Below are 24,769 nucleotides of genomic sequence, written 5' to 3' on the forward strand. Positions count from 1 at the left end.
AACCTACCACCAACAACAAAATTCCCACAGCAGACAACTGCATAGAAATGACAACCATAAGAAACGGCAAGCCATCTTCTGGGTGAATATTAGCTAGCCAGAGAGCTAAAGAGATAACCCAGAGAACTCCCAAAACAATAGTCACCAGTAACAGTGACAGTCACAGTGATAATGATAAACCATTCTATAACTCTATGTGGAAATAAACACCACTTGCAAACAGCTCCATTGCAAATCCATCGTATGAACAATTGCAACAGAAATCAACTATAGGCAAAACATATTTTTAAACAATCTACAGCCTATTTACCATGGCTATAGTAATGTCAAAATTGTTCATTAATATTTATTAGGGGTACCATTATTACCTCTCTGTCAGGAAATGAATCTGTATCTGTAAGATTATTTTGCTTATTTCTATTACTAATAATCAGAAATAGGTGATAAACATAATTCAGAGAACAAGATTAGAGTGTCTGAATTCACAAACAGCAGAGGGCCCAGTAATTCAAAACTTCATGCTGTCCATACATATATATTTTAAAAGTTTTCAAATGCTATTTGCCAAAATATAATTCCAATGTCAACTCCAGGGATTCCTTACATGAACATTTACTGATAGGCGTGTCTGAAGACACTTTTGTAACAGAATTGTTTTTATATTGCATCCAAGATTTGAGATGAGGTACTTCTTAAGCAACATTTTCTATAGTTCTTGAAGGCTATGCATGCGGTATTTATTAACACATTACATATTAATAATGACATTATCAAATGCAGATAGACATCAACCCTAGATTTCTTATCTGGTGGCTGTGAAACTTATTTAGGTCAAGGGCATTACACTAGACTTTATGACAAAGGGATTTTGTTGTTTGTTTCTAGGGTAGACTGCAAATACACCCTCCTACCTCACCCCACCTTACCTGCATCCTCCACCCCCTCTTCCCTGCACCTCTTCCCTGCACCAAAATTTGTGTGGTCAAGTTTCCCACATTTGGGGAAACCACAGGGTAGGCTTATCTGTAGTACAATGCCCATCTTCCTGCTCATGGTATCTCCTCCACCAGGTAAGTATCTTTGTTTTTGAATGAGCATGTTAAAGTAAAATCAAAGAGAAAGCTGCTCTGATTTAAGATGGGAAAGGAAGTCTCTCTGTCTCTCAGTAGTGTGTCCATTCTGCAAGCCTTAGTTGAGACCATGAATATACTTACTGTCATCATTTCAATGACAGTTCAGAATGGTCTTCAGACCTATAAGCTCATGACTATTGATTTCAGCTTACTATTCTGGAGATTGTTGTTGCCTTCTATTTGTTATAAAAGCCTGTAAGAATGTGTCTTGCTTGATTAGTGTATGAAGCTACCATGGATTCACATACCACTTAAATTCTATCTCAGGATGCAGTGTATTCTAATTACATATTTGTTCAAATGCTTAATTTACAATGATTGCATATTATCTCATTAGATTTTTTTTTCCCTTTAACAATCCAATACTTGCTAAGTAGGACTATGGGATTTTATAAGGCAGAAGCTCTCTGGGACTCAAGGACAGGGTTTTGTTATATGTTTCTTAAAGATAATACAGTGGTTTTATGATACAAGGTAAAAAGTGGAAGGCAGGCTGCAGGCACAGATCAGCACAGTTATATATTCTATAAAATAATATGACAATACAGATAAAGATTTGTAGGAAGTGCTACATACATACCCACTGGAACCATGTCCTGGTACTGTGGCCTACTGACCGTATTGAATGTACTGGATGGCCTGGGAAGAACTGGTGGTCCTGCATGCCGAGAGTCTTCTCCTACCTGGGAATACAAGCAACAGTTATGTCTGCACCACGAGCCAGAGGACTTGGCACTGGCACCTCAAACCGAGTTGTTCAAAACACTTATCACAGAAAATGACCAACTGATAAGAACAGGTGCTAGCTGTGGGGCTGACACCAGGTCCTTGAAAGGTCTGTTCTTAAGGGTTGGTGCTGGTGGGGGATGTTGACACAGTCCTGTCCTTGAGAGAAGCTGGGTCAGTGAGTATATGTGGCTCGGTGGTTCAATCTGCTTGTAATTACCAAGGCTGCAGAAGTAAAATAGTAGACTGGTTCATCAGGAATAACTTCTGCACGGACAGAAACCTAACCTGCCATAATTCAATCAACGGGAACAGCTGGGTGATACAATGTGTATCTGGGCTGTGCCAGGATATTCCTTCCTTTATTTAGCTAGGCAGATGAGGGAATTCCCTGCCTCAGCAGAGGTGCTGAGCTGCAGTAAACTTCCTGTGGGGCTGTGTATTAGGACATTATCTCCTCAGAAGCAATTTTACATGCCCATTAGAGGGCCTGGTGCAACAGCTCTTTCTGGTTTGAGCCTCCCACACCAGACAGCTAACAGTAGCAGTTGTGTAAGACCTAAAAAAGGTCACCCCAGCCTGAATTATTTATTGTACCTATTATAGACTTAGAAACCCCTACAAATAGGTATCTACCCATTTGTGGTTTTCCAGGAAACTCTAACATTGCTTTAGCGTCTGTTCTAGCATTTTCTTTTGTTTTCCAGAAGCCCTTTAGACAACTATCATGGCCATGAAAAGTAAGAGGGCAGGAGGTGATATTGGATTTATACATGGGTACTTCTCAAGTGGAGCTTCTGTCTCCTTCTGATGAAATATTTATAGCTATATCATTATATCGCATTAGCAATATATTAACAAATTAAAAATATAACCAATATTACATTTTTTGAGGCACTTTCTAAAGCTCTTCACAGTAGAAGCTGCCTTTCTGTCCTCTCCAGATTGCTTATTCTTCTGGAATGTTCTCATCCAAAGGATAGTTCAAACAGCTCCCTCCTCCATGAAACCTTCCCTTTCCTTCAAGCTGAAGTTAAGTATAGTTCTGTCCTCTGACTTCCCATGGTGCTTGGTATAGATTTCAGATCTAGTTGTTATTATTAACAGGTTTATTGTTTGTTTCCTATGCCCTAATACAGATGAAAACAATAGAAGGAGAGTCTGCATCACTACCTAAATGAGGAATAAAAATACAGCTTTCTGTCTCAGCTACTAAAAAAGGGGTTTCTTTTTTATTATTATTGTAGGTGGTGTTTATGGGTGCCATGGTGTGCATCTGTAGGTCAGAGGGTAAATCTGTGGAGTGACTTCTCTCCTTCTATTCTTTTCTGGGTTCCAGGGGTCAAAGTCAGTTTGTCAACATGTGTAGCCAGGATTTTATACAACCCTCCTCTGCCCCAGCATCCTCATTGGCCCTTTCAAAGTTTATCAAAGATTTTTACCCTTATTTTTATTCCTTTAAAATATAGTTTTAAATTTGCTATCCACTTTAAGAACATGGGAAATAAGTGTTAAATATTTGTATTTGTTATACTCCCAACCACGTGACAGCAGGTATTTGTTGCCACAGCAGAGATACCAACTTGTCTACCAATTGTAGACATTCCTGAACAAAGCTAGGATGGTAACAGATCCATTATATAACCAGAAGTCTTCTCAGCCTGCTTCTAATGAGTTACTGAGGAAAACAGCCAGCCACTCTGGGGAGACCCAGTCATTCTCTATACACCCCAGGCAGGGAACTTTAATATCTCAATCCACCAGTCTATATGATTTCCTGTGTATCAACATTTCCTAGAACAGCCACAGGTCTTCTCAAAGACCTCACTTCTTAAAACCAGACCACAAGACAGTGGTCAATTCCTCCCAGAAATATAGGTCATGTTTCCAGCTATGTCTGTCCACTGCACTCTCAAGTGCTGTACCCTAAAGGGGATTCTCTGAGAACGGCTGGAGAGTACTGTGGCTGCATGCTGTGTTACTCTGGTTCACTGTTCAGCTCCCAGCAATAGAAGAGAGATTTTCGTTAAGTTGCTAATTTACTCGTGGGAGGCCCTGTTCCATATCTGGATACCCCTAGACCATAGAACTCAAAGTTCTGAGCCAGATGTTCTAAAAGTGTAAGTCTAGCTATTAAACTTGTATATGTTTTCCCAGAAACATTGTCCTGACTGAACAGAAGAACCACCTTCAGCTTGTGATGTCACCATAAAGTAAGCAGTTAAAGTGCATTGTCCACGTGATAAAGCCAGGCAGTGTCCTAATTACACTACATATCCACACGAGGTCCAAGGGCGAGAGTTCAGTTGTATTTGATAAGATGAATGCTGTTAGTATACTCCAGTTCACCAGTAATGATTTACAGGACAGCAAGATAAAGATTTATTGGCTACTCATAAAACATAAATATTTTTGTGCATACCTCACCCTGCATTAGACTTATACATCATTTTTATATGAGCTTCTCATGTATATTCTTCTATAAACAGTGAACAACATAATGCATTAAAGCAGAATGAACATTAGTGGGAAATTCTATGAGCGGAATTTTGATGAACTGAATCCAATTATTTATTGCATTCATATTTTTTTCTTATAAGAAAGCCTTCAGAATATGTGACCTACAGTTTGATATTGGAAACATGATATGCATTTAGAAATGTCAGGCAGGAAAAGACTCTTAATTCCATTTGTCTAAGGGAATTTTTAGAAGCCACAGTATGCTCACAAGGCATAAACTTATATTAAGGAGAAGAAAATTCAACCACAAAAGTCCTTTTATGTATTTAAGTTGTTCAAAGAAAAGGGAAACAAGAGATTTTTGTGTGTTTTGGGCTAGGGTATTGGAGAGCCCTCGTGTGGTTACTATGAACCACTGCAAACTGCAAACTGCCAAAGTAGCCTGTAGTGGGGTGTCCCGTCCTACTTAGCCCATCTTCTCTGGACAATCAACACATGCATATATCAGTTCTGCCAAATACATTCTAATTTTAGACGATCCCAGCAGGATCCCACAACTCTATAGATTCACCCACGGATTTAAGAAATTATTCTCTGTAGCTGACAAAACTTTAGCCTACTAAAAACTCATTTGTTTTTTTATTATGAGACTATCCTTGGGTTATTATCTCCTGTAAGCATATTGCATATTACCAATTCTCTCTGAGTTAAATATGACACTTTGTTCTTCAACCTTTTATCATATACCCCCAACTATTAAATTTAAAATTGAGCCTAAGAGGTATTTTCATCAACATTCTAAAACTTTTAAAGCATCTAAATGATAAACTACAAATAAATTAAACCAAAAAAAACCAAACAAAACAAAAACAAAAGCAAAACAAAATGCCCCAAATAAGGAAACAACAAAAAGGCAACCCATTTCACAAAGCACCATATCCCATTTACTATCCATCAACTGTTTAGTCCCTAAAGGGCCAGGACTCACCTCACCCGCGCTGTGGCTGCGTTGCCTCGTCAGGTGTTGTCGATGAACCAATGCACTTGTGGGCCTACTGCTCTGAAGTGGGAGCCGAGGATCAATGAACGTGGTGGTCCGGGAGTTGTGGTCGACAAAAAACGCCTAGGACACAATCCACTGCATTAGCAGAGTAGTCAACACACACTATACACATGTTGCAGCCAACCAAGAATACGGCACAGTCGGGAAATTACCCACTTCTGAGTAATAATCTTGGTTTGGTTTTCCCATAATTTCCAATCCTTGGAATAATTTTTTATATCCATTAAGAAAAGGTAGAATAGAGAAAGGCACACCTAGCCTGGATCTGAAATGAGGGAAGCAGGAAGGAACATTATACTCGGTTTTAGACAATGCTCTAAAAGATAGTCATCTAGATGTGGTCCGAGAAGGATGCCACAGGGTGGACGCTTGGACCTGGGTGTGGCGGCACATGCCTGCAATCCAGCACTCTGACTGTGGGAGCAAAAACATCCTAAGTAGAGGCTACCCTGAGATATGGAGGGAGGTATTGTTTCAAAACAAAACAACAGTCATAGCAATGAGCAAAGGGGGCATTTGGACTCCTTTAACTGCTGCGGCTGGGCTCCTCCCGTACCTGGTTATTAGAAATTTCTAATCATCCGAAATGTCACCATCACACTTCCTTCTTTTCTAACACTGTCAGCCTCTAGACCCTTCCATTTTCCCAGTGTCCCCTGAGCACCACTCATTTTATTAAGTAAGGTAGTTTCTAGTCGTTGGTAACTCTAAATATTTTTTATTCCTTAAGCCTTTTATAAGACTGTTTCTTCTCAGCAGTTTGATGACATCATTACTCTGAAACAAACTTTCTATTGGCTACCCACTATCTCTAAGTCATTCCAAACGTTGGCTAGTTTTCAGGGTTCCTTAAAAAAAGAAAATCAAAGTATCATAAAACAAAGCAGAAAAACTACCGAGGAAGAATGTTTACAGTCCCCTCTCATACTGTGGGATTTCTAAGTTCAAAGACTGAGTAGGCCTTCTCCACCTTAAGAGATGAAGCATTCTTTCTCTCAAGGCAAAACACATGAGTGGCAGTCCTCATGGCCTTGTATTGACAAGCTCTGGCCTCAAATTTCATTCCAGCCTTCACTTTATCTAGGTGTCTTATATACCTGTTCACTATTCCTGACCTTATTCTAACATCATGAAGGAGCAATCATTCTTACAAACAAGCATGTTTAACCCCTGCCTTTACAAAGCAGATATTATCATCAAGTCTCTTTTTTGTATAAATTAACAGCAAGATTTTATTATAAACATAATAATATAAGGAAATGTAATATATAATCATATATATAGTATATAATATTATAATGTATTACTTAAGGGAAAATTCAAAAAGTGCTAAAATAGTATTGCCTAATTATGTAGCACTTTAGGAATGCTCTCAAGAGATGGGTGGCGATTAGAGGCACCATGATGCACTTATAATTACAAGCACAAATGGGTGTCTGCATGTAGGTCAGTGCTGATTTGCATATAGTGTCAGAACCTAATTTGATGTTAACAGGCTTGTTTAAAACCCATTCTCTAAAGAGTTATGTAAATGTCTTGAGGGAAGGCACCTTGTCTTACTCACCCTATCCTCCTCAACAGCTTTTAGGGCTGACCAGGGAGAGAAGAGAGGGACTGAGGAAATACCTAAGGGCTCCAAACAGATTCCCAACAAGAGGACAAGGTGACAGCTTGCTCCCACCTAACTAACCAAGAATTAAAATAACACAAAAATATTTAAAGATGCAGAAAAATTAGAAAGAAATGAAAGGGTTATATGGAACATAAGCTATGAAAAACTAGAGAAGTTAAGAATGTAAACAAGAGAGGAAGTTTTGAAATTCAAATTATAGATACGAATAAACTCCCAGATTAAAAGGAATCAAGATGTTTTGTCTCAGACCCTAGGACAAGGTGCTGAGGTACATATCTTACATACCAAAGCAGACCTGCCCTCTAGGTTCCCCGAGCATCCCTAAGTCCCTACCTGGCATACCCTGCCCCAACTGTGAACGGTCCAGCCCTGGGCTGGGCTGCCCCTCCCCCAGAGTCTCTTCCCTATATAATTCAGACATTTTCCATGTTCTCTCTCTCTCTCTCTCTCTCTCTCCCTCTCTCTCTCCTCTCCTCCTCCTCTCCCTTCACCTTCTTTTCTTTCTCTGTGCACACAACATTTCTTCCTCCCCACCTCCACCCCAATGGTGACTTCCCTGGCCTCCCTCGAGGCCAGTGAACTTGCCTGAGGGCAGCTTCTCAATAATCCTGCATTTAGTATATTCTAATCTGTCTTGAATGCTTGGGAACCTCCAGAAGGACTCCCTGCTATTCAATACTAATGTACTTTTGGAAAAACTGCCACCAATATTTTAAGGCTCCATTTTCTTCTCTATTAAATTATGATATCATACCTATATTGTGACACCATTCCTATTAAATTATGATGTCACACCTATACAAACTAATGAGAAAGTTCATATACATTTTAAAACACAATTTCTATAGCATTTCAAATAAGTATTACTGTTACTGTCATGAATAATAGTTTTCAATTTTAAGCCATTTTTTCTAACCATTACAAAGTTTCTTGCTATGGTCCATGCACAAGGCTGGACAAAGAAGCCACAAGGACCCATAGAGAATCAGTGAAAGCAATTATCCCGGTCTCCTTGTATCTGAGGGTCAAGACTAAGTGGAATACACCACTTGTCAGAGCCTCCTTCCCGGGGACACAGGTGAGTCCTCTTGCTCACCCTCTCCCCTGTTCTCTAAAGTAAGACTGTAACAGCCAACATACTTATAGGACAATGGGAATGGATAAGCAGGAGACAGAAAGAACCAGGGGGCTCTTGCAACCCCAGGAACCTCCTAATAAACTCAGCTCACTCACCTTTGAACTTTGTCGTGTGGATAAATACACCCTCCCAAATAAACTCTGTATAAGTTTTCCTGGTTACAGTGTAGACATGCCAGTCCTAGCTGGTCGCCCTGAAAGCTCCGCTGTCGAGCAAACATGCCTTTCTAAACTCCAAGCTGGAGCCGCCATCTCCACAGAGGGTTTCCATTATTTGATACGTGAAGACATCTGATTATTGGTTACTGTTCACACAGTTGTGCCACAGTTGTAGGTTTCAGTGATACAGTTGGGAACTTAACAAAGGTAGGACCCGACTCCACCTTTCACCTGACTTCATAACCCAATGAGAACCATCTCCTTTTCATAGCTCTTCTATGCTATTTCCTCTGGTTTCTCTCACACCTCATTCCAGTCTGGTTTTAGAAAAGCGCTGAAGTGTGCCCTCAACTGAGGCTGAGAATCACGGCCACTCACAGGGAGTGGCTTTTCCACTGCTGCAAGCTGAAAACACTTGCTTCTGGTTCAGTGGCCCAGTCCACATGACCTGTCCAGTTCTCACTGCGGGAGGCATGGCCATAGGCAGGAAAGGGGTTCTGTGTCAGAGTCAGATGGAAAGTGTATATTGTGTGTACACATGTCCCTCCAGTCTCTAGTACCTGAGAGGTAAGGTCTTGAGAGTCTCTATCAATGCCACAGATCTAGGGCAGTAACAGGAAACAGCGCCCAGGAGCACACCAGCTCTGCTCAGGGTCCTCTGTGTGAACTTGGATTGGTTTCCTTATTATTTTGCTTTTTTAGCTTATTTGTAAAAAGGGTTATAAAAGGGGTGACTCAGGTCACCAGCAAGTTGTTAAAAAAAATGTAGGTGACTTTAAAGTGAAATATGGGTCTGGGTTGCATTTGCAGCATCACCATGAGGAAGCAGACGCTGAGGAGGCATGGAGCTCCAGCGGGAAACGCGGAGGCTGGCTAGCTCCGTCGGTGACGCACATCACTTGGATCGCTTTCCACAGGGAATGCTAACTAGTTCAGATGAGCGATGAAGTTGACCTGGTCCCTTTTTAAAAATGTGGGTCACTTTCACCTCACAACTTTTGAATAGCCTGCAATTACTTCTGAGTATCTAACACCTAACTGTCTGAAACTTCATTTAAAAAGCAATCATCTGAAGAAATAAGTCCTTTTCAAATTAGCTGCTCACAGAGCCCCTTTTAAACAACGTCATTCCCTACCGCTAAGTTTCATTAAGGAAATCCGCTCAAGCTTCACAGTGCTGGGCCAACGAAGAGTAACAGCAGAAAAACTACAAGAAATGCAGATACCCAAACTCAAATCTCATTTGAAAACATCTCCCCTTTCACAGCTTCAGGGCACAGTCAGAGTCAAGAAATATGGGGTGGTTGCAGCCAAGCGGCATTTTAGCGAGGCCAAACAAAATACATTTCTCTCTTTACACAATTCTCGTTTTCTTTAAAAAACAAAACAACAAAACTTCTGTTATTCTAAGCAAAGAAAAAGCCATCAGTATTTATGAAGAAAGACTAACCCCAGGCTCAACAAATGGAAGCTAGAGAAGCTTGAAATTATTTCCAGTTAATATCTGCCAAGCCAGGGAAAACATATGAAAGAACCATGGAGAGAGAAGAAAACAGAGCCGTCTCCCTGAGCCCACCCCTGGGCCCACAGACAACCCCAGCTCCTGTTGTTCGCTTTCTCTCATTTACTAGACCAACACCGCCTGAGACTATAAATGGAATTATCCAAATCAACACATTTTCTATGGAAGAGAGAGGCGTTGCTATAGAGTCTGAAAACAATATATTTTGAAAATCCCAATGCATATCAAGAGGACAATTTAAAAAGAGGAAAAGGGAAGCTCATCTCTCCATGCTTAGATGATTCCTTCAGATTCGAAGAACTTAGATTCTCCTCAGAAACATCCATAACATCCAAGTCTGTTCATTTCCCTCACTCAAAATGACTCAAAATATATAATATATAATATAACAACTTATATTAATTATACAAAATAGCAAGTGTCACTGTAACTGTTTTACAACTGCATTTAATACATTTTGATCATACTTATCTCCTTGTGCATTTTTTGACTTGATATCTTTTGCCACCCAAAAAGTAGGCCAGGGGTCCTTAAAAACAGTGAACTCTCTATACATTCAGAGATTTATTCCGTCTCCTTCTGGACAGCTTGAGTTACACAAAGTTATTTGTGGAAAAACAACTAAAGAGATATGCCACAAAAGCAACAAGTTTGGTTAAATAAATGAAACAAAATAAAAATAAAATAAAGCAACCACCATATATTTTGCAAAGTAGAGCTTATATTCTAAAAGGGTTGTTTTGTTTTCTTTGAATACAAGTGAGAGTTCTACATACTAAATTGTCGTTTATCTGATGAGCTGAATAGAACCTGACCCAGTAAATCATGACCACAGGTTTGATGTAAGATAGAAACCAAGGCCAACCCTGGAGTGGCTGACACAACTCTATAGTTTGGTTGCCTCTGGTCAAACAAGAATCTCCAGCCCTCAGTAACTTCCACCAGGCAAACGTTTATTTTGTTCTCAGATTTTTCCTTCAAAGACAACTGGTGGTCATCACAGTTGGGTGTTTACATCATTCTCATACTAAAACTCCCAAAGTCACTGCTCCCACAGTGACAAAGTTTGGACATAAAAATGGTTTTCAGATCAGCAGGGAGATAATACAGCATATGATTTCTGGAGGGCAAAACAACAAACTATGGGAAAGAATTTTAGCAAAAATTATTATTATTGCTTTATGTTTTTATTTTAAAAACACAAAGTTTAACTTTGAAGTTCCCTGGTTGTCAGAAGCCATCTCGGAAAGGCTAAGGCATGCAAGCAAGTTTTCTGGAGATGGCTCACTGTTTTGCATGGCCTGTGATGGGTGAGCTCTGAGATGCAGGGTCCTCAAGAGATTTCATCCCAGGATTGCTTCTTGCTGCTGATAGCCTTTTTCTGTCACTATTACATAGCCTAATGATTCCTGGGCATCAACCCATCCTATTGGGCAGATTCCTGGCAGAAAAAACATGAACATGTATATACCTCATACAGTAATGCTGTATAGATGAATTGATGATTTCACAATTTCTGATAACAATTTTATAGAATTCTTAAATTGTTACAAATAATCTTAAGCCCTCTACAGAATAAAGCTACAAGTAGAGCTCTGTAAACCTTCATGTTTCACGGGCTAATTACACTGGAACAAATTTGTGTTCAAGGAAAAAACATTCATTCTAGGTCAGGTCCAAGGATGAAGCCACAAGTGGGCACTATGATAAAGAAAGGCCATGTGAAATTGTTGCTTTGAACTTACAAGCTTATAGAATGAAACACTGCTTTGAACTTACTATCAACATCCTTTTGTAACTCCCCTTCTGTGTAATTTTTTATCTAAAAGATAATTTTATAAAGAACTTTTGTCTAAGAAGGTATAAATTGCAAGAGAGAAAAGAAAAAGTGTGGTATTTGGGGCTTAGCCCCATCCAAAACAACCCCAAGTCATTCTCCTGGATAAAGAGTGATCCTTGAGCCAGAGAGAAAAGAGCCCTAGCAATTACACCTTTATTATATTATTTTTTAAAAATTATTCATTTTATTTATATGACTACACTGTAGCTGTCTTTAGACACATCAGAAGAGGTCTTCAGATCCCATTACAGATGGTTGTGAGCCACCTTATGGTTGCTGGTAACTAAACTCAGGACCTCTGGAAGAGCAGTCAGTGCTCTTAATTTCAGCCCAAGCTTGTTTTCCCACCTTAATCTCCTGCTGCTAACAGTAGAAGTTAATTACCAAAAGCCAGTGGCCTTTGGCCTTAGAAAAGCAGAGAGTTAAAGAAATAGAACATTTACCAAAAGTAAGCTACTTTACTCTCCCTCCCTTATCCCCACTCCCCACCCTCCCACTCCCCAGAATTGCCAATGCCACCCATTGCTGCCTGTTTCAGTCAACCTAGATTTGGGTTGGCACTTAGCATTTCAATTTAGGCCCAGTTGAAATAATTTGGGGGAAATATTGTGTGTTAGTTAATTGTGTTTGAGAGTACAAAGCATTCAACATCTGAAACGGAAGCAGAAAAAAGTTTTTGCTAAGTATTAAGCCCATTACATAAAGGAGAAATAAGAAACTCTGCATGCATTTCTCGTTTCTGTTATTTTGCAGCACCCTGTGTTAGCCTTAGCCCTGTGCAGTGGCTCGTTGACTTCATAACACTGACACGAGTAAGTTAAAATCTACCCATTATCTCTTTATTGGAACCAGACACATCTGTCTTGTGTTTTCTCTTTGGATTTTTCTTCCCTATTCCCATTTTCTCACTTTATAACTAATTTTAATTAGCTCAAATACCCTTTACTATGAAAATTTCAATCTATCCCATGTCAGAAGCAGGATACCCTAGACTGAACTCTTGCAGAACTTCGACCAGCGCTGTGATATAAAAGTTTTAAAACATTTTTATTATATTTTATCTAGGTGTGTGTGTGTGTGTAGGTAGGTAGGTAGGCACTTATATGAAGGTTATAGGATAACTTGTAGGAGTTGGGCGTTTCATTCCATCATCTGGATCCTGGGGATTGGACTCATTCATCATGCTTGGCACTAGAAGACACCCATACTTCTGAACCATGCCATCTACCTGCCACATATTCATAATCATCTGAAATAGGGGGATCAGGATTAAATGGCAGTACCTAGAGGAGGCATGTCTGAATCCCTTATTCTGAAGGCCACAATTCAGTGCCATCCTATGCATCTGACCTAAGTTCAAAGCTACTTGCATTTGAAGAATAGTTTTTCAAACCTGATTTAATAACGAAGGTTGATAGGGAACACACAGGTACCAGAGTAAGAAGGCACTGATTCCTAGGAGGAAAAGAGACTCTACAAGGAAAGCCACTAGGATAGAGAAAAGGGGAAAACTTTGAGGTTTCAGGGAGAAGCAAACATTCCAGGCCAGACTGTGCTGCAGTGGCCAAGAACAGCAAACACAACCCAAAACAAAACAAGAACAGACCCTACTGTGAAAGGGCATTACAAGAGCCGTCATGGTAGAGGGAGATGGCAGGTCCTTATGAAGAAACGAACAAGACACTGATGGTAAGTCTACCATGCTCTTTGGGATTCACTGAGCACTCACTGATCAAGTAAGGACTCATTCATGAGTAAAACATTTTCATTTCCATAAAATCCCAAAAGTACCGATCTGTTTACATACATTGTATTGAGATCCCTGCTCTGTCCAGATCTCTACCTGGTTCGTTGGGGAGCAGGACCAGGGTGGCAACATCCATCCTGCTCTGAGATCCACGTGCAATAGCCACCAGTTCATCATGCAGATATCTGTGTACATCCTATCACTGGTGCCCCCAAAGGAAATAACTTCTAAAGGCTTATGAATACACAGACATAATTTTATCTTCTGAAACTTAACAAGTCTAATGTTGAACAGGCTGTGAGCTGTGCCATCTAACCATCAGCACTGCTACACAGATCTCAAACTTCCCAGGATGTGGGGTCTGGGGAGAATATAGATACATCTGTGTTAGGAAAAAAAAAACCAACAAAACAAAACCCTGGATCCTGAATTCAGCATATATATACAGATGTTGATCACATATTCTTGGACAATTGTTTATAAGACTAAACCTGGATTAATTGTCAGCTTTGAGGTTACAGAATTAAAGTAACTAATGAAACAGCAACAAGGCATGACTAAAACAAATGTAATAGAATTTTAACAAGAGACTTCTCCAAATAACATTAAGAAAGAGAAGCATTAACACAGTAGTTTATGTGTGCCTCCCACACACCATCTGTACTTCCAAGAAGTGACAGTTTTAGAAACAGGGTCTTTGGGAGGTGATTAGGACATGAGAATGGGACCGTAATGAAAGAGATCAGCACCAGTTCAAAGAAGCCCCCAGAAAGCTACCTTATGACTTTTGCCATTTATGAGAATTCAGTGCCCCTCCCCCACCTTCATCCCAGCTGCACACATGTGGTCTGCCAGTCTCATGTAAAGGGATCCTGAACAGCCCAGCCTCCAGAATGGTACATATGTAAACCACGCACTCTGTAGTTTATTAAGGTGCTTAAACCAGGCCGAGATCGCTATATATATGATCACTATATGTTGGATATTAAATCAGTTTAGAGCCATGTAACATAACCTCAGAGATGAAGGGAGCCAAAATCATTAGAATCTAAAAGCTAAAATGGGAATTTCTGCCTTTTAATTGAGTCTGTTCATTGTAAAACCAGTTTTATTGATGCTGAATTTAAACACCATGCAATTCATTCATTAATGTGTGTGTTTTACTCTTTCAGTATAGACATAGGAATGTGTCGCCATGACCATTATCTGAGTTTAACATAATTTTCCTCCAGAAAGAACCCTATACCCATTAGCACTACTTACCACCACTCCATGTAGCCAATAATCTACTTTCTGTCTTTCTGTGGTTGCCTGTTCTAGGCATGTCACAATATGTGACCTTTTGAGTACTTTCTTTCCCTTAGCAAGCATTTTCAAAGTTCATATGTGTTGTGGCATGCTATCCATTTCATTCCTTTGTAGTATCAAGTGATGTTCCAGCAAATTAACCTACCACATTTTATTTATTCATTAATACACATTTGGCTTATTTCTAACTTCTGGTTTTTATGAGCAATACAGCTATGTATGTTCAAATTCATGTTTACGTGGAGATTTCATTTCTCTTGGGTATATATGTAGAATGGCAGTTATTCGCTTGATCTGTTTGGAAACTCCTAACTGTTTCCAAAGTTGATGCATCATTCTACATTTCTACCAGCAGTATTTGAGGGCTCCAACTTCTCTACCCACCCAGGGGGATGTTCTTTTTATATCCATTGCAAAATTTAATGTCTTACTTTAATGTCCTGTTCATGTCTTAGTTTTGATTATTAATCCTTAGAATCATCTATTGATTTGTTTATTTTACTCTTTATATATGAGTGTTTTGCCTGAATATATGTATGTGTACCATGCACATGTCTGATGTCTGAGAAGAAAAGAAGAGAGTGTCAGATTCCTCTGGAACTAGGATTATGGATTTTGTAAGCTTCCGTATGGGGGCTGAGAATTGAATCAGGGACCTCTGGGATTGCTCTTAACCACTGAGACATCTCTCCTGCCCTTTTAATCTTATGTGAATGTTCTATACCATTCGCTTCATCTGTGTGACTTAAATGGTTTTCACCTTATTACTACCATAGCAAACCAGATCTATGGTCCCAATTATACACACACACACACACACACACACACACACACACCTTTTCCAAAATTAGATACCTAAAGCACATCAGAAGTATATAATGTAAGCAATCCAAGACAAGCTATGAATTAACTAAAAGAGCTCAGAAGAAGGGCCTGAGAGAAAGCTCAATGGGTACTCTTCCAGAGGACCCTGGTTCAATTCCCAACACCCAACATGGAAACTTACAACTCTCTGTAACTATAATCCCAGGAGACTTGATGCCATTCTGGCCTTTAAAAGCACTTCATGAACATGGGCACAGAAATAAGGGTAGGCAAAGTAACTATACACATAAAATAAAAAAATAAAGGGGAAAAAGATGGGGCTAATGGAAAGAGTTATATCTAGTGAGAGTGCAGAAGAGTGGGCAGAGGGAGGGAGCCTGGGAGCTCCTTGCTTCATGCAAAGTAAAGATGATTGCTGGAAACCAATGTTTCATTCATTCATCATCCATCCATTCATTCATTCGTTTGTTTTGAGACGCTTCTCCCCAAGTGCACTGGGATAGAAAGAGAATGATCCAGACATAAATAAAAGAGACCTCAATGGGGATCTGATAGGGAAGCTAGGACACATTGATAACTGTATCATAGGCAGATGAGGACCTCCACTGGCAAGTCCTTGCTATCAGCATAATAATTCAAGAAGACAGTCATCTACCTGCTCACCAGTGAGACTCAGGGGAAGAGAGCACTGCACACCCAAGCCTGTCACTCATCAAATGTGGCATCTTGTCTTTGCGATGGGATCTTGCTATGTATCCTAGGCTTGTCTTGAACTCACCACATAGCCCAGGCAGGCCTCTAACTAATGCCAATCCTGTCCATCCTGCCAAGCAGGAAGAATTACAGGTGTGAGCCATAACACCTGGCCTTAATTATGGAGTCTTAGTCTAAATGGCTGCTGAGCCTCTTTTCAGACTCAGCTGCATCATGGCACATCCTCCCTGGTGATGTACCCTTGCTTCTGTCTTCATAGTCTCATCGCAAGTCACACTGTCATGATTTTGACTCATGGCCATTTAACCTGTGGTCCAGGGACATTGCCACAGATCCATTCCCTTTATCTCCTCTAAAATCATGCTTGCCACTTCTAAACTCTTGTTTGGGACTAAGAGATCTGTTAAACAGCCATGCAGAGAAGTCAAGTCCGTAATGTAATGAGTCTGTGAGTTCTTCCTTGCGTTAAAATAAATGCTGTGATAGCAACTGCTTTGACTCTCTCCAAGAGGCTCTCTGATAAGATTGCTGGGAGCTGAGTGTGAGAAGAGTAAAAGGTTCCTGCAGTATTGAAGGCACTCTGGAAGCAGCACGACTGCACACTTTACATGTTCCCTCTGCCTTGAATGCTCTTCCCCTGTAGAGTGCACACCTCACGTCCCTTTGGCTTCCCAACCTATCACGAAGACTCCCCCAGCCACCTCCATAAAACCCCATCCATTCCTATCAGTACAGACTCTGTCCTCTGCTTCAATTTGCAGCATGTTGTTAATCACCTCTTGCTACACAGTGTATCTATTTGCCCCCCCCCCCCCAATCTGTCTCTTTTCTTTGAATGCCATGAAGTGAATGGCTCATCTTCTTTGTAAAAGTTCTCAATAAAGACTGATTTTGCAAAAATAGCTCAAATTGTTTGTTATGTACCATATATATATAGTGCCATTTTAATCTCTTTTGGGTCAAATGACTCTTCCACAAGGATCACCTAAGACCATTGGAAAAACCCAGATATTTATATTACAATTAATAATAGTAGCAAATTACATTTATGAATAGCAACAAAAAATAATTTTATGGGGGGGGGGTCACTACAACATGAGGGACTGTACTAGAGCCCTGCAGCATTAGGAAGGTTGAGAACCACCATTTTAAGCATAATACACCAATATTTCATATAGACAAGAAAACTGAGGTTGGTTATTCAAATTTAGAAAATATGATGTCACAGTCAAGAGCAGAGCTCATGGAACCAGATGATCTGGGGCACAGCACAACTCAGCCATAGCCTGTCTTAGTAATGTTGGGCAGGTTGCTGGGCCATTATGAGTTTTTGGATTTTTCATCTTTAAGGTGTGGTACCAACAAGGCTGCTTCATCATGATGTGAGAAGCCTCTGTTTATCTATGAAGCCCTTAAACAGTTCATGGCTCACAGTAAGTGTCAGGCAAATGTCAAGTAAAAATAAAGAGTTCACTAGGGAATACCTTCTAACAAAACTAACTTTCTCATTCCGATTCCTTGCACACATACAACTTCCTGGTTAGAACTGGGATTTCTGCTTCACCCATCTGGATAGGAAGTGCAGATGTCACTACTCTGGTTTTTATGTGCTTCTCATCAACTAGGGAGTTGTTCAAGGTACAAACAGGCCAGGACTCTGCACATGGCTGATGCTCAAACTCCACCAATGTCTTGCACAATGGCTCAGTGATTCCTAGCACCCTCTTCGAACAAAACTACCATGTTTTGTCCACGTGTCTACACCACAAGTTGCACCACTCAGGAGAAGAAGTGTTGCCTGAGAATTCTTTTCTCTAGTCAGTGGAAAATGCTAAGAGAGGGCACATAGAAGACTGTCCAGGGAAACATGACTTCTGCCAAACCTGCTTCTCTTACTGCCCTATAAGACTCATCTATCTATCTATCTATCTATCTATCTATCTATCTATCTATCTATCTATCTATGGATTATAGTAACAGGCTGCCTGTACAGGTTTGTGCTGAACAGGAGATGAAATGTTTGCCCTCACTGGAAAAGCACAGCCACAGTCACTCCAGATGCAGCTCACGAGGGTGGCTTGCTCAGGTTACCTTGCCCTGATGATCTTGTTTCATCTCCCAGCCCCTTGGTAGTTCCAGCTGTTTGTTAGCAAACATGTTGAGGAATCCCACGAGGTCCCTGTTATGCTGATAGCGCTCAAAGTGGTGGGTGTCCCGCCGGACTTTGGTGATCATGTGCTTCAAACACGTGTTGTTTGTAAACATGCGGTAGGCACTCTGGAGGAAAGAACAGAGAACGACTGTTAGTCTGCCTATCTATGTACACCACGGCATGGTGATTACTGCATGAAATATATCAGTCCTCTCATAGTATGAAAAACATGTACATAGACTTCAGCATAACTCCAGACCCACAAATAGAAGCATCCAGAAGAGCAAAGAGACTTGAACATACAGAAACTGTAGGAAGCGAGGCCCTTTCCACTATTGGTTTCTAGCTTTCTAAAGAACAGACATGTTGAGGTATTCCTTTCACATGAGACATTAGCTGCAGCATTGGCTTCAGCAAAGCACACAATCATAAGTATGTGATGGTAGGACTAAACATACCACATGACAGTGAACCCCAAAAGCTTGTTCTACCTCCAGCTTTTGACCAGGTCACTGGTTCAGAGGGTCAGCCAGTCTAGAAGCATAGCAATATGGTCCAAGCTATATGGAAAATGCTTGCTCTCTGTCTGAACTTCAGAAGCACACACACTTCCAAAGCATGTTGCTCACACTGTCATTCATGTCCATGGAGACTACAGAAGACAGAGATATTCAATTCAAGACCCCTGGCGGGGCAGACACTCAGGGAAGGGGGATATAGTTAGACTAGCTCAGAGATCATACCCCCACTGTTTTGTTTTGGTGTTGCCCACCCCCCCACCTTGCTGACACACACACAGAGCTGCATTTATTAAAATACCACTCTACCACAACCAACAAAAGGAAAAAAAGACCATCTTGTCATAGACTTCAGTTTCAACTCATTATCAAAGACTGCTTATATCACAGACTTTCCACATACTGGTTATTCAACAAATTCATGGGATAATTCATGTGCTAGGCAGCAGAAAGGGAACACCTCTATGGGATCTATGTTCTTGAGTCAGCAGGAAGATGATATCCAGGAAACTGACTAGGCTAGGAATGATCCACCCTGGAATTCTATCCTTCGGGGACAGAGTGAAAGGGCTTCCCGGTCTGCTTATCTTCAGCATCTCAGAGGTACTAGGAATGATTGAGTCTGTGGAGGTTCTTAGGGCTTTTCTTCATGGACTTCGCTATTTCTTCCAGTCTAAGACAGTCCAGGGTAACCCCCAAAGACATCAGAGTACCTGGAAACTGTGTCCATGTACTAAGCATTTACTGTCTATGTTGTGTGTAGTATCATGTAGCTATTAGTTCAAAAGATGAATACATGTGACAGCCACCTATCTCTCCAGGGCCCCTCAGTGTCGTCACATTCAGCTCACAGAATTTATGAGCCATTGAGAATCCCTGTGGAGTTTTCTTCCCTTTGGTGTAGAAAGAACAGAAACTGGGTACTCTCAAGCCTGGCTAGTGAGTGTTTTGGGATACAGAGAACCCTAACAACCCGATCTCGAAAGAGAAGTAACCCTTTGTTAGCTTAAGTCACTGGCATGTGTTAGTTCCTTCTTCGTGTGCAACAACAAGTGTCCTCAGTAGCTCCTTGTCATAAACAGATTTTGCTTTGCATTTAAAATATTTTCCCTGTCGAAGCACATAGAAGGAGAGAGAATGGGAAGGAGGGAGGGAAGAAAGGGAAGGAAGGAGGGAGGGAAAATGAAGGAAAGGGGGAGGGAGAGAGAAAGGGGGGAGTGTGATTATCTATAATGAACAATCTCCAATCTTAGTTCCTTAAACTGGAGTCTCAAATACCTTGAAGTATTTCAACCCTCTAGTCTAAATGAGAATTGTTTTTGATGGCTAGAAGCAGTTATATGGTCTAGAGCCTCAGTACTGCAAAGCAGGCAGGGACTCAGGGGACACAAGAACATGGGGGAACGATATCATGGAAACAGGGAAGACTAACAAAATTCTCTGGAGGTTGCCATCGAGAAACTTGGGCTAGCTAACAGTTTATCCTGTGGTTACCCTTGCCTTGAAGTTTTCACTACCACTGGCAAGCTCTCACTTCCTGCACTGGCTCTGCCCTCCTCATGTTTGCACACGAACATGCAAGTTTCAGTGCCAGAGACCACACCAGTCTGTGTGGCTATGGCAAAGAGTTTTCAAGTTGTACTTTCTAATAAGGCTCTCAGGGAACAAACTATTGCATGATGATTGTGTTGAAGAGACCATTCGCTGGCCCTTGTTCTAAGTGGGTGTGCCAAGTAGTCAGGACACAATGATTCCTAATCTAGTGCACCAAGCACATTCCTCCCATCTATTAAGGAGAGGCAGCAGAACTCCAGTAGAGCAGGACGAGGCAGTTAGGGTCAGGAGCCCATGCCAGCCTTGGGCTTGATGTAATTCCCTTTGGATGGACAGCTCCTTAAGTGTGGGAATCTTACCTGGGTCTTATAATTAATTATATCCTTTTATCTTCCTCCTCTCCACTCAGCGAGACACATAACACAGTGCCAGGTTTGACTGGTCTTGGAAAAAACATCTATCAAAGTAAATTAAGTGTAAGAAGTATTTTATCCTCATTAGTAAGTAGTAAACAGCCATTAGATTCACAGCCTTTTCAAGTCTATGAAAAAAAGGGTCTAAAGAAAACACTACATTTTCATAAATAAAGTATTTTGAACAAGCATATATGTAAACATATAGCACATGCAGTGTTGTGTGTGTGTATATATATATATGTATATATATAATGTATAATGTGTATGTATGTATATAAAGTTATAGATACAGCTAAAGTTTAAAAGGATATTTGTATTCCAGTTTACATAAAATTATGTTGTCATAGCTGCAACGACAAAAACACTTAATCTCGTTTGCCTCAATTTGGTCAACTGTGAGAAGGACTAATAATAAGTCTTCTAATTTTTTTCATAACACAGTAAGACTCAAAACCAGTAGAATAAAGATTATGAAATTGCTTTGAAGAGGTAAAGGCCATTATGAAATATATGATATATGTAATTAAAAGGCTGTATGGGGGATTCTCCCAATCTAGCTAGGTTAGAACAGACAAATATAGTAGTAAAACTATTTTCTACTTTCAGCCTTTGAAGCTTGTGGGCTGGTTGCCCACTTTCTATTAACTGAGGGGGTCTCATAACCTGTCATTAACTATGTGCTAAGTTTTGCCTGTGTGAAACTCTGAGGACACAGACCAGAGCACTCAAAAGCAGGAAGATGGTCCATTAGAGGGAGAATAACAAAACTCACAAGGGCGAAGAACATGCTAGAATAAACTGGCAGAGGTAGCAAAGGGACACTATGCAAGTGGGTTCAGACTGATCGAGTGGGCCTTAGTGGTTTGTTTGTGTGTGTGTGTGTGAGACTCTGGCAAGGCCCTGTTTTAAGACAAAAGAGGGCTCCTCATTTCCCCTCTCGGGGTTAGTGGTTCTAGTTAGGTAAATGGGTCGATTTCTCATCCAGAACAGTAGGTTAGAACGAAGACATATTTCATGACCCAATCTCACGGCTCTGCACGAACGATCTCACTGGGATTCTGAATGTGGAGTCCACTGAAGTTAACTGAGCAGGCAAATGTTACAAGTAGAGCGGCACCTTTAAATGATTTCTGACCAACATAAAGTTTTGGTTTTTCATCATGGGAAGAAACACCCCTTTTAGCCATTTCCTTTGTACTCCAAGATTGTGTTTCCCATCCTCTCGCCTTTCCCAGCCTCATGCTTCTGTGATGTTCACTTCCCAGTCAGAAATCAGGGCTCAATGGCTGACTGAAGGGCTCCATTAGCAGAATTTTGCTAAAACGAATCCCCTTAGAGTTTAAATGTGTCATCTTTGGCTACTGCTTGAGGCTTTGGAAGTTTGAAACTAAGTTAAAGGGAACACTTCTTTGGTTGTTTGGCAGCAAAATATGAACTGCTCAGTTCTTAGTAATCAACCACAGTGCAACTGTGGGTGACAATCTGATGCTTGATCAGTTGATGTTGAAGTTCCATGCGGTGGCCAAAGCTCCGGGAGTTCTGGATTTCACCTACTTCTGCCAGTTTTAAAAATGCCACTATTTCCACCACTCCCAAACAACACCTTCAGGAGGCTCAGAAAATTTCCACCAAGCATTGGTGATCTGAATGTAGATTTAGAAGATAACCTCAGTGACTTGCTAGCAAATGCCTGTCATGTTTATAAAGAGCAAGTGTCATTGATGTTGTACATGACTCACTAAGCAAAGCTTACTAATAACAAAAGCAAGAAATGCTGGTTCCAGAATAGGCCAGCTAGTAAATGGAAATCGTCCTGTGTGCTACAGTCTGCATTCATACTATGTTTACTTAATTTGATTTTAGATCTTTTAATTTTAAATTGTTTCACCAGGTTTTAAAGTGTTTCACAATGACACAGAGGAGAACTTACATTAGTAGAAACTCCTGTAAACTGGGCAACAGAAGTAACTCTTAATGCCTAAGAGTATGTTTAAGATGATATTTATAAACTTTAAAATAACTTTTCTTTATTAAGAACTAAGGAATTTAGATAAGAAATGCATTTCTTTTTTCTTTTTTTCTTTCTTCTTTTTTCTCTCTTTTTCTTTTTTTTTTTGTTTTTTGTTTTTTGTTTTGTTTTTTCGAGACAGGGTTTCTCTGTATAGCCCTGGCTGTCCAGGAACTCACTTTGTAGACCAGGCTGGCCTCGAACTCAGAAATCCACCTGCCTCTGCCTCCCAAGTGCTGGGATTAAAGGCATGCGCCACCACGCCTGGCTAGGAATGCATTTCTAAAGACCATTAAAAATCAGGGTAATAATTTTAGCATGTATGTTGAAAATACCATTCTGCTACATATAATTAAATGTACTTATGTATAATGTAAGTTAGACAAACACAGGCATCTCAACTCTAAAACATTGGGCAGGAGTAACAAAATCCTGTGTTAATTTGGAGACAATTTTGATCTCTACCAGAAGAGGGCAGTAGAATCTGAATGAAAGTTACCATAACACAAGGCAAAGCATGGAAACCTCTCAGTTTGCTTCATTGCTATGGAAACCATATGTCTGTCTATGTTCGTTTCTCAGCACAGATTATGCAGATTGCTGCTTCGTGAGATAGGCTTTCCATGCTGATTTTTCAACACAACTTATTTCTCCAAACTGTTTTAATAAACAAGGAGAGTTTCAAATCTCAACACTTATTTTGAATGTTGAGTATTTCCAATAACATAGATAAGGCTTTATGGAAACAGCTGTACACCAAAAAGAATTCAATCAAAAACTAAGAAAATAAAAAGTAAATTAAAAATTCAGGAAAGTTTACTTTATAATATTTGCTGCTTATCCCCCAAATAAGAAAAACAAAATAACCATGTCTGTAAAAAGGTTATGCCTATTCATCCATACCTAAGACCTTAACGAAAATTCTAGAAACTTTAATTTGTGCCAAATACAAGTCAGAAAATAAGACTTCCTAACCTACAGAATTTAAATTTTATAGACATGCATCTTTTTAGCCAGTAATGAACATAGTTTGAGTAGAAGGAAGGAAAAGATAAAGTAAAAGCAAAGCTTTTCGAGAAGAGTAGTTTAACCATAGATGCACTCTCCAGAGAAAGGAGTTTGAAAATCACACCCAAGTGTGGAACAGAAAAAAGAGAGTGTGCAAGAAAGCCTGAGTTGAGCTGCTGTATGCCAGTGTCCAGGGCTTGCAGGCCTCAGCTTCTTCCAGGCATGCAGCTAGGCTATGTTTACTTAATTACCTGAAGGACCACACAGACTCCTGGGACTCACTGCAGCCCCGTTAGATCAGAGCCTGCAAGTAACCCACAATCTGCATTTATCTGAAAAAAAAAAAACCTGCCCAGTTAAAAACCACAGCTTTGAACCACAGCTCAGCAACTGGCTAATGATACTGCAGAGACAGGAGCTTGTAGCTGACAACCAAGGCACAGAAGTCAGAAGCCCTACTGAGTGATGCCACTAGTAGTCTGAACTCAATGTGGGTTGGAAAGAATTCACACTGCAGGAAATGGCAAGTGAACACCAGGGCTTGATTCCTTGTTCTGTGACCTGTCCAGACTATGGGCCAACTGTCTGACTACAAACAAGGTATTGCTAAAGCCCTCCCGGCACACAGGTCTACATACTAGCCTTGTCTTACAATGTTTATTCTCTGCCCCTTTACAGAGAAAGTTTTGTAAGCCAAAGAAACTGATAGAGATGACAGGCTAGCAAAACCTCACATCAAATTGAGCTGTTGCATCAGAAACAGCTCACAGATACAAAGTGAAGAAATGTATTTCCTGGCACAACTAAAAGGGCAATGGCCTCAGTGGCAGGAGTCTGGGGGTCCAA

The 24,769-nt window shown here is 40.4% G+C and overlaps 1 protein-coding gene across 6 annotated transcripts in view; it reads right to left on the reverse strand.

Annotated features, from left to right (window-relative positions):
* The window catches only part of Hecw2 (HECT, C2 and WW domain containing E3 ubiquitin protein ligase 2), a 407,742-nt gene that overhangs the window by 80,015 nt on the left and 302,958 nt on the right, over nucleotides 1-24,769 (reverse strand). For all 6 annotated transcript variants that reach the window (XM_021160080.3, XM_029476576.2, XM_085837264.1 and 3 more), the window contains 3 exons: nucleotides 18,359-18,544; nucleotides 5,308-5,442; nucleotides 1,714-1,816 (listed from right to left, as the gene is read on the reverse strand). In XM_021160080.3, the coding sequence (XP_021015739.1) occupies nucleotides 1,714-1,816; nucleotides 5,308-5,442; nucleotides 18,359-18,544 (424 nt within the window). The remainder of the gene's footprint in view (nucleotides 1-1,713; nucleotides 1,817-5,307; nucleotides 5,443-18,358; nucleotides 18,545-24,769) is intronic.

The sequence above is a fragment of the Mus caroli genome, unplaced genomic scaffold, assembly GCF_978045245.1.
Source record: "Mus caroli unplaced genomic scaffold, Mus_caroli_1 scaffold_1, whole genome shotgun sequence".
Classification (NCBI taxonomy): domain Eukaryota; kingdom Metazoa; phylum Chordata; class Mammalia; order Rodentia; family Muridae; genus Mus; species Mus caroli.